This window comes from Neoarthrinium moseri, assembly GCF_022829205.1.
Source record: "Neoarthrinium moseri strain CBS 164.80 chromosome Unknown scaffold12_Wmoseri_CBS_16480, whole genome shotgun sequence".
NCBI classification, from domain to species: Eukaryota; Fungi; Ascomycota; class Sordariomycetes; order Amphisphaeriales; family Apiosporaceae; genus Neoarthrinium; species Neoarthrinium moseri.
Window position 1 is genome coordinate 40,811 of NW_026055126.1, and position 16,063 is coordinate 56,873.

Sequence of the window (16,063 nt, forward strand, 5' to 3'; positions counted from 1 at the left end):
TCGGGAACGGTCATCCCAGACTAGTCCCACCAGAGCCCCACATAGAGTCCCACCTAGAATTCCACGTAGCTATACTACACATTACACGTTTTCTGCACGTTTTCTGCGGTATTGTGCTGAAGAGAAGCATTCTAATCGTCAACTACCGCCAGGGTGGAGTTCGTAGGCTGGCATGTAGTTCCAAATCCCCGAATCCGTCCATGCATGCCCAAATGTGCATGAGAAATTCTTGGTGGATTCCGATGAGATTGGCATGCCATGCGCAGCTCAAGTGCCGACAGTCTATAACTGAAATGCTGTGTCTATCAAGTTGGAAGGCCTTTTTATAAAAAATTTCTTTTATCGTCTGGCTTCGTTATTGCACGTACAAGAAAAGAACCGGTCACCCACTCTTTGTGCCACTGTCCTTTGTGCCACTGTCACAATGGGTTATCGAGCTCAGGCCATACTGTGCTGCATCCTAGCTCTCCCTGTTGTTGCATCCATTGCCAACGCCCAACTCGTTGGAAACGGCAGCCTGCGCGATGAGTACGACTACATCATCGTCGGCGGTGGCCCGGGCGGGATGACACTCGCCAATAGACTCTCGGAGAACAGCTCCGTCACTGTCCTCCTCATCGAGGCGGGACCACTGTATGTATTGGTACTTCCTAGCGAACAGGTTGATGTACTGTCTCTGACTTGAATAAAGTCACAACTATGAGAAAGCTATCATGATTCCGCGGTGGCAGCCTCTGAGCGCACTGGAGCTGCAGTACCAATGGGAGCTGCTGACGGTGCCCCAGACGGAACTTCTATACCGCCCGGTCCCCTTGGAACAGGGCCGCCTTCTTGGGGGCGGAAGCTCAATCAATATCATGCTGATGAACCTCGGTGCTCCGGCCGAGTTTGAGGCATGGGCTGATTTTGGAAATCCTGGGTGGGACTGGGACGGCATCTCGCCATACTATCGCAAGGTACGTTTCAACTGTACAGTTCGTGAGGTAGCAGTGAGACCTTTCGAACCTCTAATACTGACTTTTGCAGGCCGAAAAATACACACCTCCGAGTGCTGAACAGCTCACTGAGTTTAACATCACGTACGACGAGGTGTGTCACGGCTTTGACGGCCAGGTGTCGAGTGGCTACAGTGCGTGGCACTACCCACAGAACAGTACGTAACACGAAACTGACAACTTCTCAGATCTGGCCAGCGAGGCACGATGCATTTGCTGATCCGTTACTCTCTAGGCCTTTGGCAGGAGGGCCTAGACACGTTGGGAATCAAACGAGCACATGACCCGCTCTGCGACCCATTGGGTTCTTTCTTTAGCCCCCACGCCCTCGACCACTCCAACCAGTCCCGCGTAGACGCCAGGATCGCCTACTTTGATCCCATATTTGGCAAAGGCGGGACACCGAGGGCCAACATTGACGTGATTGTTAATAATATGGTGACGAAGCTCATCATGACCAATGGCACGGCCGACGGCACCATTGCCATCACTGGTGTCGAGGCGAGTGTGCATTTAAGCTATACTACTTCGTTCCTGGAATCCACGCTTACAATCTTTGACAATAGTTCGCCGCATCCGCTCATTCTGCGCGCACCACGGTCAATGTGACGAAAGAGGCAATTGTGTCGGGAGGCGCCATTCAGACACCCAAGCTGCTACAGTTGAGCGGCATCGGTGATGCAACGGTGCTCAAGAGTCTCGGTATTGACGTTGTCGTCGACTTGCCGGGAGTGGGTGCCAATCTCCAGGACCATCCTGGAGCATTCAATGTTGGCGCGGGTATGTCCTCGAACCTAATCTAAATCCGTCCGTTGTAGTGTTTCCGCTGCTGATATCTGTATGCCTCAGTTGGGCATGGCATACCAAATGAGCCCGAGGAGTGGCTCAACCCAGTCCTCGACAGCGAACAAGGCGATCTTTACTACAGCAACCGAACAGGTCGCTGGACCGAAGCAGGGGACTGTCTGGCGTTCCTACCTTGTAAGTCATCTTGAGCACTCTTAAGCCTGAAAGCTAACCCCATTATTCTGCTAGACAACAACGTCTCCTCCAGCGAGGAAGTCGCTGCGCAGGTACTAGCCAGCATGGACACGGCTACGTCGCTCACCTACCTTCCCTCCGACACGCACCCCAAGGTGGCCGCCGGATACGCCGCGCAAGTGGACGCAATCCGTGGCATGACCATCAACGGCACCACGGCAGGCGAGGAACTGATCTGGTTCGGCGGCGGGTTTGAGGTCGTCAACGTGCTCATGTCTCCTTTGTCACGGGGTACTGTGCGGCCCATCACGAAGGACCCTTTCGTGAACCCGGCCGTGGACCCTCGCTACGCCACTCACCCAGCCGACATGGACCGGCTAGTGGATGCGCAGATCTTCTACCGCAAGCTAATCGCCACGCCGCAGATGCAGCAGATCGGTTTAGTAGACGTTACTCCAGGTCCACTGGTGCAGGGAAGGGCCGCGCTGGAATTATATGTTCGAGCCGTGCTGACGACGGCGTGGCATCCGGTAGGCACGTCGGCCATGTTACCACGGGCCATGGGCGGTGTGGTGGATCCAAGTCTGAAGGTGTATGGTGTGGAGAATCTACGCGTCGTGGATGCGTCCATCATGCCCATCTTGGTTTCCGCTCACACAATGGGAACAACGTATGCCATTGCTGAAAAGGCTGCTGATATCATTAAGGCTACGTGGGTATAGTGTTGTTTCCCAAGTCCGGGTATTACGTAGGATTTAAACGACGACGGACCATCAATCACAGATGTCAAAAACATTCAAATGAGTTAAAACCTGGGTTGGGCTGATGGGTGATGATGTTGAAAGAGATTTTCAGTCACAATGTCATCAACTAAGCACTCAAGAAACTGTCAGATCAAGACATCAGAACAAGGCCAGGCGTGACCGTTCGTTGCGGTTGTGGATTACCTCTAAGAACGGTTATATTGTATCCATAGGGAGCAGGCCGCCGTTTTATTATAACATCCATTTGTGTTCTGCTACTTGTCGCAAATCCCATCCTTGCATTTTGTTTAGTCTAGAAACCCGGACTGCTTCCAGCAATCGATGTACTTCAAGATCAGATCTTCGCTGACCGGGCCCTGTGCCGTGAGCGTCTTCGAATGCCTGCTCGACTTGGTCGTATCCAATACCAACCCGCCACAAGACATTGGAAGAAAATAGTGATCGAAAAAGTCAATCAATTGCAGCGCCGGGTTCTGAGCTGTCGTCCCCTTGAACTGACGTACTCGATCTACCCACTCTCTAAAGGGCACGAGGGTGTCTGGCCCTGTTCCGAGCCCTAGCCCGTGAGCTATAGTCGACATCATATCTCGCCAGTTTTGCCTTGAAGGATTGTCGATATGGTAGATGAGGTCCTCTGTCTTGTTTGATAATAGGAGGTCACCAAGAGTTGCAGCCACGGCATCAACAGGATACCAGGAAAGAGTGCCATTCAGGTCCGGCAGGATCTTGAGTACCTGAGAAGACCTGATCAAGAAAGGCATATATTCCGTTGGGTTCCAGTATCCGTTGCTATTCGACCCCGAGATCTGCGCGATACGTACTGCGCTTACATGGAAGCGATCTGGATATTGGTATAGCGTTTTGGCTAGGATTTGCTCCGAAACGGCCTTGGCTTCGGCATAACCACCTGCGGGAATGGACTCTATCGTCATGGTCTCCTCTGGAACCAGCGGCTTTCCAGTCCATTGTGGGTAGTTGGCAACCACGGCACTGGACGAGATGAATTGAAACCCAAATTTGAATGGGGTAGGGCGATGAGCCGTAACTTCGCTGGCAAGATTGATCAGGTTCCGCACAATCTTGAACTGGATCTCGTAGGTACGGATTGGGCGTGTCAAGCTCATCGGCCAAGCGCTGTGTACAATATGCGTGGCAGTGTCCACTAGAGAGCGGTACGTCGCCTGAGAAAGGCCTAGCAACGGCTTGCTTGTGTCGGTCTCAATCACCTTGAGCTTGGCCATTGACGACGCATCAAGGTTAATCCCTCTCATTTCGAGTGCCTGTTTCTGTCGCAAAGTTGCTTCGGAGCTACTTAATCGGTTCAGGCAGACCACCTGGTGAATCTCCGGGCATTGGGCTAGATAGGAGACAATGTGACCCCCAAGGCTGCCAGTCGCGCCAGTAACTATGACACACTTTTTGGGGGTTGGTGAGCTCCCAGACATTGTACTGCACTCCTCTGGTTCGAAATCCTTCGTGTATTTGTGGACATATGTATCCATTACCGCCTGCCGTTCAGTTGTGTCAGGAAGTTCCATCTGAGAAGCAACGGGTGGAGAGAGAGGCTTTGGCGCATGATCGTACCTGGGTCCAGAAGCGTAAGCGATTATCAGACGCTGAAGCTTAGCTTCCGGCAGCTCCCCGTCTGTCCAGTCAATATGACCATAGCCCACTGACTGTAGTATCTTCTCCCAATACGTAGCAGGCTGGAGCACGTAATCTCGCCCATCTTCGAAGAGCCACCAGCCTTCCAGCAGTCCAAAGCTGAAGTCAACCCATGGAACCTGTTCTGTCATCTCGAGCAGCATGAGGAACCCGTCAGGTCTCAATATGCGGTGGAGGTTCCGTAATGAGATGGAAAGGTTCCGCGTCGCATGCACGCAGTTCGTGGCCAAGATAATATGCTGGCTTTGCAAAAGTTTGGGATCGGGCTCAGACTCGATGTCGTGGACCTTGAACTCCATGAAGGGATATTGCTTGAACCTTCTACGAGCGGTTGCGATCATGGATCCAGATATGTCTGTCATGGTGTATATGACCGGAACTCCCAAGGCATGCAGTATAGGCACCATTCTGGAAGTCGTGCCTCCGGTACCTGCGCCAATCTCAAAGATCCTGATTGGTTCGCCGTTCTTCGGGCGGTTTTCAAGGAGTTGTTGGATGAAGCCGCCAATCTGTTTGATCCATGCCGTGTTCACCGGGGATTTGGAGTACATATCAGAGGCAATCTGCTTGCTTTCAGGCAAGCCAAATATCACCTGGACACCATCCTCCTTTCCCGTGATGAGATCTGCGAACTTTGGCCCGACGATTGCTGTTAGCTGGTGCTCAGCTGCGTGAACCGGTTCGGCTTGCAGCAACTCCTGAACCAACGTTTCCACAGACCTCGGTGGTGCTGGAACGGATGTGCGCGTGATAGTGGAGCCATCGATGTCAATCAACCGAGCATCGCGCTCAAGTAGATCATACATCAATTTCATATAGCGTTCGTGCTTTGGCAAGTACTGAACACGCTCAAGTTGTTGTCCTGGGGAGGCTGATCGGATCGAGCAGCCAAGCTTCTCAAATCCGTCGACAATGTAAGCGACACAGATTTCTGTGGATCGAGGGATGACATCGTTGCTATAGTTGTTCAGTTGCCCTTCGATGATTGAATCGTCGGTTGCCCACTTGATCTCTTCAAAAACACTACGTATAGTTGTTGGGTCCCAGGCGCTTCCGTTACCGTTAGCGTTCATTTTCTCCTCAGCCCCATTTGGCCGATCTAATTTCGTCGAGTTTGGGGTGATACTGGCGCCAGGTACGCTAGATATGCCAGGAGCCGTTCCGCTAGTTTTGGCAACAACTTCAATCCGCTCTTCCGGCCCCTCCTCTGCAGCTAGGCCGAGGGTAGACCGAATGCATAACACCAGACTATTGAAGTCCGTCAGCTCCATGAGCTGGTCATTTTCAAGGGTGCACTTGAAAGCAGCCTCGACCTCTCGCACAAGCTCCATAGCCATCAGAGAATCAATGCCGAGTTCAACGAGGTCAGAGTCATCTTTGATTTCTTCGGGTTCCAGCCCTGAGAGATTGCATACCATCTCACGTGTCTTTGTGGTGACGTCTGGCCCGGGTGGCTTTGAAACTCTGGGTGCAATTTTCCTCTCTTGGGGTGCTGCAGAGGGGGTAATGATGGGTAAGGGTACAATCTTGGGCGACGGAATAGCGGAGATATGGGTCGAGTCTGGTGTAACGCCTGCGAAGGATGATTGAACGCCTGATTGTACATCCCCGGTCAAGATACTGCGGATTGTTGGGAAGGACATCCTTTGGAAGGAAGCACCCAGCAGCACCTCGACTAATGATCCATCACGAGGATTGAACGCGAATATATCGCTGACATATCTCGATTCAGACTGTTGGTGCTGCACAGCAAACACTTCCCATACCTCTGGTAGCGGTCTTGTCTCACTACTGGTTGGACTACGCAACCATTGGGAGATCTTGTCGCAGATGAATATGCCGGTCTCGGATGGTTCGGAGGTGTGACCCATGAGGTTGATGGATATGCTGGGGACTTGAAACAAAGACTCCGTGAGAATCGAATTGATCCATGGTCCCTCATTTTGAACTGCAGTGACTCGGCCCGCGGTTTCGTTGTCTTTTCCAGAAATCTTGGTGACGAGTCGCAGTGGGTCTTGATAGTTGATGACTTGCTTGAAAGCTCGGTAGATGTTCGGGCCCTGCAGAACATCGTCTGCATCATTACCCTGCAAAAGACGCAAACATTGTTTTCTGCCACTAAGCCGCGTAAGACTAGCATAGTGATCTTGCAACTGATGATCGTTGGCAAGTCGGAACATGACCGTGCCCGAGCTGTAATCTGTAGTAGCGCCTGAAGTGCCTGTCCCATGAAGTACCCAGTCCCAAGTTAGGCCCTCATGATCCTTGGCAGTAATATCGATATATAGGATCAGAGATGCGTCGTGAACCAGGATATTGTGGTAAAGTATCCCGCGGATTTCAGGTTGGAGGCCGATGTCTTTGTAGTCTGGTCTTAAATTGCTCAAAGCGTCCAGAACAAATTCTAATTGGGATGACCCTGGGGTTACTGCGCCAAGATCGGCCAGGTTATACGCCTTGGTCGGGATCTCAAACTTCTCATGCGCTGTGTTGACTCGGAATCGAGCAGACGAAGACGACTGATCCTGGTTACCGAGGAAGACTGTGAGGGTTTTGGGAGTTTCATCTGGCATCACCAGCTCAGTAACGGGAACCTCAAGCTGAGGAACTTCTTTCAGATCTAGCCAGTGCCTAGATTGCTCGAACTGATATGGGGGTAGTAGAAGTGGTGTGTAGTCAGAGACTTGCTTGGAGTGATGTGCCCAGAAAGTCACGTTCAAGCCGGCTTTCCAAAGACTGGCTGTAGCGTCAGCAAGCAACGAAAGTGATCCTTCAGAAGTGATGTTGATAGATTGGAAATGATGCGAAGAAGCAGCCTTCCCCAGCGCACGACTCGCCATTGTCGTGATCGTAGAGTTTGACCCAGCCTCGAGCCAAATGGCGCTTGGGCGTTCCTTGGCCAACCTGTGGACAGCGTGGTCAAAGTAAACCGGATCCCTCATGTGTCGAGCTAGGAATTCGGAGTCGAATTTTGCAAAAGCTCCAGTCTCAGTCGATCGCTCGACTGCGATTGTTGGTTGTCGGAAAGTGATGCCTCGGCCTATGGTCTTAAGATCACCCATCAATGGATCGACTGCGGCTGAGTGAAAGGCATGTGTGACATTGAGCCTTTTCATTCTGAATCCAGAGAAGGCTGGGTCACTTTTCGCAAGGTCTTCGGTGAAGTTGACAATGTCCGTGGTACCAGCAAGAGTAAAGGACCTGGGACCATTATAGCATGCAATAGAAACACTTCCAGTCTCTTGGAAATTCACATTTGCCTTGGAGATCAAAGCTTCCACATCAGCAAGATCGGACTCTACGGCTAGCATGGCCCCTTTGTCGGGGCCCCAGCCATCCCGAATGAGTGTCGCACGCCCAGCAATCACTCCGAGGGCATCTTTTAGAGAGTACACTCCAGCAATGCATAAGGCCGTCAATTCACCGAAACTGTGACCAACCACGGCGGCGACCTCAACCCCAGAATCAATCCATGCCATTGCACATGAGTACTGCGTTGCGAATAGGGCAGTTTGAAGCTTGGTAATGTCATCGATGGCAGACTTTTGGAAGATCCATGGGTATATACTTCCGAAACCAAGTGACTGGCACATTGCGTCGCAGTGGTCCAGATGACTTCTCAAGACGCCTACACGATGGTAAAGCTCTTGGCCAAGGCCGATAAATGATGAGATTTGACCACCAAAGCACAAAATCACTGGTCGCGCAGAGGGGCGCGGATTTGCTGCGATGCTATTGTCTCCATTCTCGAATGATATGAGTTTCTGTTCCAAGTCGGCCACAGATGTGGCTTTGAATACTAAAGCCTGTGGAAGGGAGCGATTCGATTGCCGTGAGAGCTGGAAAGACAAATTGGCCAAGCTCAAAAGCTTCGGTGAGTTGGCATTCTTCTGTAGGAAGTATCTGAGCTTCGTACTGTATGACCGAAGGCTCTGCGTATCTGATCCGGAAAGCCAGAATGGGAAGCTATTGCCAGCGCTGGTAATTTGGACAGAGCTTTTGGGCGATATCCGACGAGGCCAATTTGGTGCTTCTGTGACTACCATAGAAACGTTGGAGCCAGAAGCACCGTAGTTGTTCACCAGAGCGGCACGGAAGCTAACATCCCATGTTTTGAGAGCCTTTGGTATTTCTATCAGATCCTCAGCTCGCGCGTTGAGCAGCGGGTTGATGGTGTTGAAGCCAGGCTGAGGTGGAACGTAACCTTCATTCACCATGAGAAGCACTTTCAACAGAGACAATATGCCGGAAGCAAACTCCGTATGTCCCAATATGCCTTTCACAGCTGTCAAAGAGAGTGTGTCGGAGCGAATCGAACCACCCAGAACTCTCCTAACCCCATCGTATTCAGCTGGGTCACCAACCGGAGTCCCTGTTCCGTGCGCTTCGACGACGGATATGGCGCTTGGCTCGAGCTTAGCTTGGCGAACAACATCTTTGAACAACTCTGCCAGTGATGTAGCGCTCGGTGCTGTGATGGTGGTGCAATTTTGATTTTGGTATGCTCCGGTGCTGGCTATCACACCAAGAATCTGGTCACCGTCGGAGACAGCCGAGGAGAGTTTCTTGAGGAAGACCACCCCGGCACCTTCTCCTCTGCAGTATCCATCGCTGGAAGCATCGAAAGGTTTGCACTGGCCAGTAGGGCTCAAGAAGTAGGCGCCGGCCAGGTTATGAAACCATTCCGGGTTGGTGAAGACATTCACCCCACCTGCAAGTGCACTTGTGCACTCACCATTGAGAATGGCGCGGCAAGCCTGATGGACTGCCACACCCGAGGATGAACAAGCAGAGTCCACGGTCAAACTGGGGCCGGTCCAACCAAAGTAGTGGCTGACTTTGCCAGCAATGAAGCTTTTCAGGTTGCCCGTAGCAGTATAGGCGTTCGCCGGATAGCAGGAAATGTTCCTGTCATAGTCGTTGTTCCCGACACCAACGTAACATCCGATGTGTTTATCAAAATCAGGAACCCCAAAATATCCTGACTGTTCGACAGCTTGGTACGCCAGTTTCAAGATTAACCGGTGTTGGGGATCCGTGGAGGCCATTTCTCGTGGGCTCTTCTTGAAAAACTTATGGTCGAACGCGTCATAGTTTTGCAGAAAGTTTCCATACCATTTGCGATTAGGGTCGGACTCTCTGAAGGGAGTCTGCATGTTGAAGCGGTCAGACGGGACTTCACGGTGTTGCGATAAACCGCGTGAGATTATATCCCAATATTCTTGGAGATCCTCAGCCCCCGGAACGTGGCATGCCATTCCAATAACTGCGATGCGATCATCAGGTAAATTATGCAGGATCGGTTCAGAGCCATCACTTGGCGCCTTCTGAATTTTGGGAGCCGACAAGTCAACATCTGTGATTTGAATCAACCGAGACCCCAACTTTTTCGCCAAGGCATATGGGATGCAATGGTCTTTTCCAAAGTGGATAATCGAGGTGTTGATCTCCGCCTGGAGGGATAAATCAAGAAGGCCAAATGTCTTCGGCCATTCAGACTTTTTGAGCAAGATATGCTGGACTGCAATATCATGGAGAGTGCCATTAGAGATATAATGGCCCCCAGAGTCCAGTCTAACGGGCATGGCCATCTCTTTTGGACCAATGAACTGTAGCTTAGGATTTCGATCGCATATTTCAACAACAGCTCTGGCAACCTCATGATTCCCTGGCCAATGAAGCCTCCCAGATTGCGTCGTTTTGCGAACTCGAATACCAGCTGCCTTGAGCTGTTCGATGAGGACTTGACCAGTGTGTTTTGGAGTCACCAATAGTGACTCATCATCGCTCAGGATAATGGAATTGTATGTCTCCATAAGTATTAGCAGACTGCACGGGACTTTTGATGGGGAAATTCGACAAACCTCTGGAAATTGTTCGAGCACATTGTTCAACCCCAAAACAGGCTCCTGACTACTCAAGTCGACTGAAAGTGTCATTGATCCTCCGTCTTGGCCAGCTGAAAGCTCTTGGGCGTCAACCAGTGCTCCAATAAGCATCCCAAGTCCTACGGCCACGGCTCCATGCTGGTGAAGCTCAGCCAAGCTTCTCGAACAGGAGACAGCGATAGCGCTCAGTAAACCGGTACTTAACCCCAGAGTCTCCGATTCGTCTGTGAAAGAAGAAGGCAACTGATCTGTATCAGCCAAGCCGGGCAGGGTCGCTCTCAAGTATTCAGAGTATTGTGTCAGGTGGACAATGATTGATAGTGGGATCAGTATCACATTGGGGGCCGGGAACAGAGCTCCGGAAAAGACTCCGGTTTTCAGACTTGTACGTAGAGCCTCTAGGTGCCCTTCGACGTTGGACTGTTGCAATTCAGGCACAACCTTGACAGCAGCGGCCCACAGTGTGGGGAGACCATCTACAGCCTCCAGAATCCATTCATAGCTGGATGCCTCGTGGAGTTGGTTGCACAGCTTCTGGGGCAAGCCGCTGGCGAGTAACGAAGTTTCTGACCCAAATAGAAAGACTCTAGAGCCGTGTTGGGATTCACGATGCGCAACACCCATTATGACAACGTTGAGGTTGGCGTGGGTATTAGAAGAAGCTAGGCGTTGAATGTCATAGACTTAAAAGCATGTAATAGCATCGAGTAAACTTTGGGTACGATACTAAAACCATGAATAATCAAGAGAATCGAAACACAGCGGTATTTCAAGAGATACTACTGATGCCGTCCAAATAGCCAAGACATCCGGAGTATAATCACAACTATTGCGAGTGGATCCTGAATGGCTCGAGGCCGCTCCATCGAGCTCGCTGCTCCATTCTCAAACAGGAGAAGAGGAAAGAACTGGATGGTTTGCCAGCAAGAGCCATGCAGTCACTAACGCGATCCCGTTCAATGATTGGTCACCGGTTTCCTTACAGCCAATTGTATGGTGGTGATTGGTCAATGGGTTGCATCGCGTCATATCCCGCAGTGACCATGTCCGGGGACTTTCTCCCTCGTGTAAGCCCTTGATTAACAGTGCCTCGGATTGGAAAAGCGGTGTGGGGAATGAGTCCGATATGTGGCGAGATAAGCTCAGGGCGAGTTTCGGTATCTTAACCGTGAAAAGGGTCTGTCCACGGGCGTGACATGTTGAATGGCTCGTGTCGGGTAATAAAACAGATAATCGGAAAAGGCCGGAGGGCGGAGTCTTGGTTATGGTAAATTAACCGACCTCAGTACGTGGTAGATGCTGCCCGCATATTCCTGAGCAGTAATCGAAATGGAGGAGTAGCCAAACAAGCTTGGCGTTGTGCATCTGAGCGCCTCGCTGGATGTTGCATCGGAATAGATGGATGGGTTGATGAAATTGACATTATGATGTGGAAATGGCGATCCTTTCCATTTTCTCCGTTTGGACTGAAGATTTTGGGTGAAACTACAGCCTAACGGCAACGAAGCACAAGGTATGGAAGTAATGGTTCATAATTGGACCAAGGCAAAGTGATAGGACTTCCATATTCGTTATATTGTGTTTAAGTTGAAAATGTCTTGCTTCGCTATCTCACGAATTTGGCTGACTACAAGCGATACATCGTTGAATTTCAGTGGCAAGCGATGGTCGCCATCCCATTCAACCAAGCGTCTGCTAGCAGGGTGGCAGAACTCTTCGAAGAGCCTCCTGTGTTGGTGCAATCCCTTATCAAGGCGCCCATGAACGTGCAAAGTGGGTATTCGCAGGATATGACCATCATTATGGTACGCCTGCGCCTCGGCATCTTCAATAAGGTCCGTTATTTGCGTCGCGTCAGGCAGGGAAGGGCACAATGTTCTGTCAGGGTCGAGGGCGATGAGAGGTGCCCGCCCGGCGATGAGAATGCCAAATCGGAAGCGCACTCCTGCCATTTGTCTGCCCAGAACTCCTTCACGGACTTGTTGTCTGTACAGGAGGCTCGCAGAAACTTTGGCGCCTTGGCTGAAGCCAAGAAGCGCAATCCATTCTCCTGTGGCTCCGCACTTGTCATCTTGGTGCATGCAATCCTCTAAAGCACTGTCAATCTCTCTCATGATGACTTCGGGCTCGATCAACGGATGGTCGGGTCGCCAGCGGAGCCAGCGTCGAAAAGGCCCCCATTCACTGTAGACAGAAAGGACATCCGACCCTGCTTGGCTGGGAAACGGGGCTTGGGCAAAGACCAAGCGGTAGTCAGATTCTAGCTGGGGAATGAGCTTTCGACATTGAGCTCGAAATATTCGGGCGTTGGTACCACCTCCATGAAGGCACAGGATTCGAGGCAAATGGAGAGTTGGGTCGTCGACCGCCGGTGGTTTCATGGTAGGATGTTCTCGACGGTGGCAGCGTGAAACTGCATTAGATAGAGATTCATAGTTAATCACAGAGCATGAGAAGTTCGCTGGCAACATTCAACTTTGGGCATGATTATCGAGTCCGTGTGACATCGGATCGTGCCGCTGACTGCGTACGCAGTCAGCGGGCGCCTCATACGACGCGTTCCGTGCCAGAAGTAACCCCACTCGTAGAGTCCTGCACGGCCTGCGCCAATCACTTTTGTCCCCCGCGAAACCAGCCGAATTTGAACATTACCTCCTCACGAATCGCATGATTTTACAATATCTCGGGTGGTTATTTTACAGCCCCAACCAGGCTGCGCGAGAAAATGATTCCACTACTAGATCCTTTCAGATCATGACGTCTCGCCGAGCCGTCAGGTAGCTAGTATGACGGGATCTTGAACGGTTTATCATAAGGCAAATTTGGTTTTATATACCAGAATAGGCCCAATGTTCTTACATTCGCGATTATGTGATATACAAAGTCGCACTCTATGACTCGAGCCAGTTTGTGCAGCCAGCGCTTTATAGCCAGGACGCCTGAAACCTATTTGCACAATGCCTTCCGCCACTAGCACGTCCTCGTTCTATCTCCCACTTGTCGACATCTCGCCATTTTTAGAAGATAGTCAGTCTCCTGCAGCTCAAAAGGTAGTCAAGGACGTGACAGCGGCCTGCAAATCTACTGGGTTCTTCCAGATCAGGGGCCACGGGGTCCCAGCCCAGCTCCGCAGGGCCCTTTTCGAAGCGTCCAGGAATTTCTTCGCGCTCCCCCTCGGAGAAAAGATAAAACTCGATGCGCGAAAGAATGTAGGGTTCCGTGGCTACGATGTCATGGAGTCGCAGTCTTACGAGCCGGGTGCCGATGCCGGGCTGGACGTCGTGCGCGACATGAAAGAGGGTTTCTTCGCATCCACAGACTTTCCGCTTGACCATCCCCGCGTGAAGAGCGGTCGCTTCCTCCAGGGCCCCAATGTCTGGCCCGCACCAGAGCTCATCGCGCATGAACAATTCGGTGCTGTCATCGAAGACTACCGCCGAGAGATGCTGCGCTTGTCCCGTGTGGTCCTAGACCTCATTGCAGCGACATTGCCTTATGGGCCTCATGTGTTTGATGAGCTTTTATCTGACGATCCGATGTGCCTGGTCCGCCTGCTACACTACCCACCGGATCCACCGACAAACGGGAAGGCAGGCAAGAACCAGCTTGGAAGTGGAGAGCATACAGACTTCGGCATTATCACCCTCTTGCTCCAGGACGATCATCCCGGCTTGGAGGTTCTTGATGAAGAGACGGGTGCCTGGGTCGGGGTACCGCCTCAGGAGGATGTTTACATCGTCAACATAGCCGATATGATGTCCATGCTCACAGCAGGAGACTATAAGAGCAGTGTGCACCGTGTCAGAAATCAAGGGGAGGAAGATAGGTATAGTGTAGTGTTCTTTTTCGACGGCAAACTGGACTATAAACTGAAAAGACTGGATGGTCACGATGACGTCGATGAAGCCGGCCGTCATATCCCTACTGTCGAAGAACATGCGGCAATCCGTATGACGGGTAGCTACCGCACCGTCGTAGCATAAAGGGCATTCCGGGTGGGTCTCAATTTTGAGAATGTTTTAAGTATTTTAACTGTCCTCATCGTTGTTGATTATCCTCAAATGTAAGGATCAGTTTGAAAAGTTGACATAAGAGCAAGTCGCGGGGTTTATTCCACAACGAGTAATCCAAGAACCCCCGCTTTTCAAAGATTACATTGATACCCACATCTATAAATATGACAAAGTGTGATTTTCTTTTGGCATACCTCACGCCAATATGCTGTGGATGGCACTACTGCCTGGGGTCGTTACCATTGCAGTGAATCCAGCTAACCGCTCTAATCTAGCCGACACATCTATGAGTAATTCTTTAGTGATTTTGAAACTCACATTATCACTTTCCACCTTGTATAGCATCTTTCCCAACTGAGTTACAGCCTCTAGTTGCTGATTTACGTACATGATCACTAATTGTCGCGAAAAGGACAGCTTGAAACTCTCTGCCAACCGTGTGCTTCCAACAATCAAAGGTCTTGTCGTATATGGCAACGGGCTTGGCGAGACTTGATGGTTGTTCGCGACGGTAGCATGGTTCGCCTCGCCACATAAGCTCCCTGCGCGTCCATTCACACCCCTTTGCGGGTCGCCGTGAAAAGCACTGCAGCTCTGCTCGAAGAGAGACAAGAGGTTTGATAAAACCATGGTGATGAACATGAGGGTCTTGTCATGTCGAGAGCCTGCAAGGCAAGCACTGCAGCTCAGGGCTCTTTCTCGTGTCTGGCGGATGTGATAATCCAGTCTCAAAAGTATGTCAAGGGGGACATTTGACTCTTGCACTTGTTTCTCACTAATCTCCGTGAGTTGGCTCGTCAAAGCGCGGTGACATTGAACAGAACAGCGTGAGCTTGAGATTGAGTAGAGGTTTGGTTGGATGGTGTGGACCGAAGGTGTCCTTGGAGAGAGGGAAGCGGTACTGGATTGTCCGGGTGTGGTGCGCGAACCATCAAATTCAAAATTTGTGGTAGGAAATGATCCTGGCTTGAAGAAGTACTCATTTCCAGGGAGTGCAAGTCCGTCTATAGCAGTAAGAGGCAGCTGATGGGGTATCACGGGACGCGCGCCCGTGGTGGGCGACTGTCGACTTTCGCCAGCTGACGAAACCACTGATGCGACGATTGTGTCTTCCAGGTAGAATTGTGCGTTGCCAGGCGCCAAGGATACTGAAGACGCGAAATTCTGCACCGGGCTTGGAGCGAATGGTAGTGCCGGCGCGTTGTTGTCCAACAGACTTTCAATGGCAGACCAATCAATGTGCACCCCATCTGTATCGCACTCCACGTCGTCACTGAAGTTGGCCGTCACATCCGACTGCAGCGCAGACTGGAGACTTTGCCCAATAACGTCGTCTGTTAGCCAAGGCGACTTGTTCACGCGGAGTGTTTCGAAATCTGAGCTGCCTTGATGAGTTCTTGATGAGACCTCAACAGTCCCCGAGCTGTGGCCGTCTTGGTCATCTTGATCACATCGCAGGCTATCAGAAGTCTCGTGCACAGCTGAGCGGACGGTGGGCTGCAGCAAGCGGTGCACCCCTGGGCCTAGTTGCTTCTGCCTTGCTTCTGTGTGGCCCTTGGACTTGCGGCTCGGTGTTTGAGAAGGTGAGTTGTTGATGGTCTTGCTAGAAGGTCTTCCTATCTTGCGAAATTGGCTGTAGATGCATTTGCGTCCGTGCTGGTCGCATCTTGCGCAGATTGGCTTGGACTGGCTGCATTTGACCTTGGTGTTGAGGCAGGCATCGCATGATGAGTGAAGTCTGATCTGGGACATGTTCA

General features: G+C 51.3%; 5 protein-coding genes across 5 annotated transcripts; 2 read left to right on the forward strand and 3 right to left on the reverse strand.

The window, feature by feature from the left end:
• Positions 1-424: 424 nt before the first annotated feature.
• On the forward strand, positions 425-2,698 carry JN550_004376 (uncharacterized protein; the record flags this gene model as incomplete). The annotated part of the gene is made up of 7 exons (XM_049315884.1): positions 425-633; positions 692-956; positions 1,027-1,153; positions 1,231-1,502; positions 1,562-1,775; positions 1,845-1,976; positions 2,031-2,698. The coding sequence occupies 7 exons, from the start codon at positions 425-427 to the stop codon at positions 2,696-2,698; spliced, it is 1,887 nt and encodes a 628-aa protein (XP_049173448.1).
• A 329-nt stretch (positions 2,699-3,027) lies between these two features.
• On the reverse strand, positions 3,028-10,917 carry JN550_004377 (uncharacterized protein; the record flags this gene model as incomplete). The annotated part of the gene is made up of 2 exons (XM_049315885.1): positions 3,028-10,215; positions 10,270-10,917. The coding sequence occupies 2 exons, from the start codon at positions 10,915-10,917 to the stop codon at positions 3,028-3,030; spliced, it is 7,836 nt and encodes a 2,611-aa protein (XP_049173449.1).
• A 947-nt stretch (positions 10,918-11,864) lies between these two features.
• Positions 11,865-12,674, reverse strand: JN550_004378 (uncharacterized protein; the record flags this gene model as incomplete). Its single annotated transcript, XM_049315886.1, has 1 exon — positions 11,865-12,674. The coding sequence occupies one exon, from the start codon at positions 12,672-12,674 to the stop codon at positions 11,865-11,867; it is 810 nt and encodes a 269-aa protein (XP_049173450.1).
• A 576-nt stretch (positions 12,675-13,250) lies between these two features.
• On the forward strand, positions 13,251-14,276 carry JN550_004379 (uncharacterized protein; the record flags this gene model as incomplete). The annotated part of the gene is made up of 1 exon (XM_049315889.1): positions 13,251-14,276. One exon carries the CDS (start codon positions 13,251-13,253, stop codon positions 14,274-14,276), a length of 1,026 nt encoding a protein of 341 aa, XP_049173451.1.
• Positions 14,277-14,501: 225 nt separating this feature from the next.
• JN550_004380 (uncharacterized protein) lies at positions 14,502-16,058 on the reverse strand (the record flags this gene model as incomplete). The annotated part of the gene is made up of 1 exon (XM_049315890.1): positions 14,502-16,058. The coding sequence occupies one exon, from the start codon at positions 16,056-16,058 to the stop codon at positions 14,502-14,504; it is 1,557 nt and encodes a 518-aa protein (XP_049173452.1).
• Between the last annotated feature and the right edge of the window lie 5 nt (positions 16,059-16,063).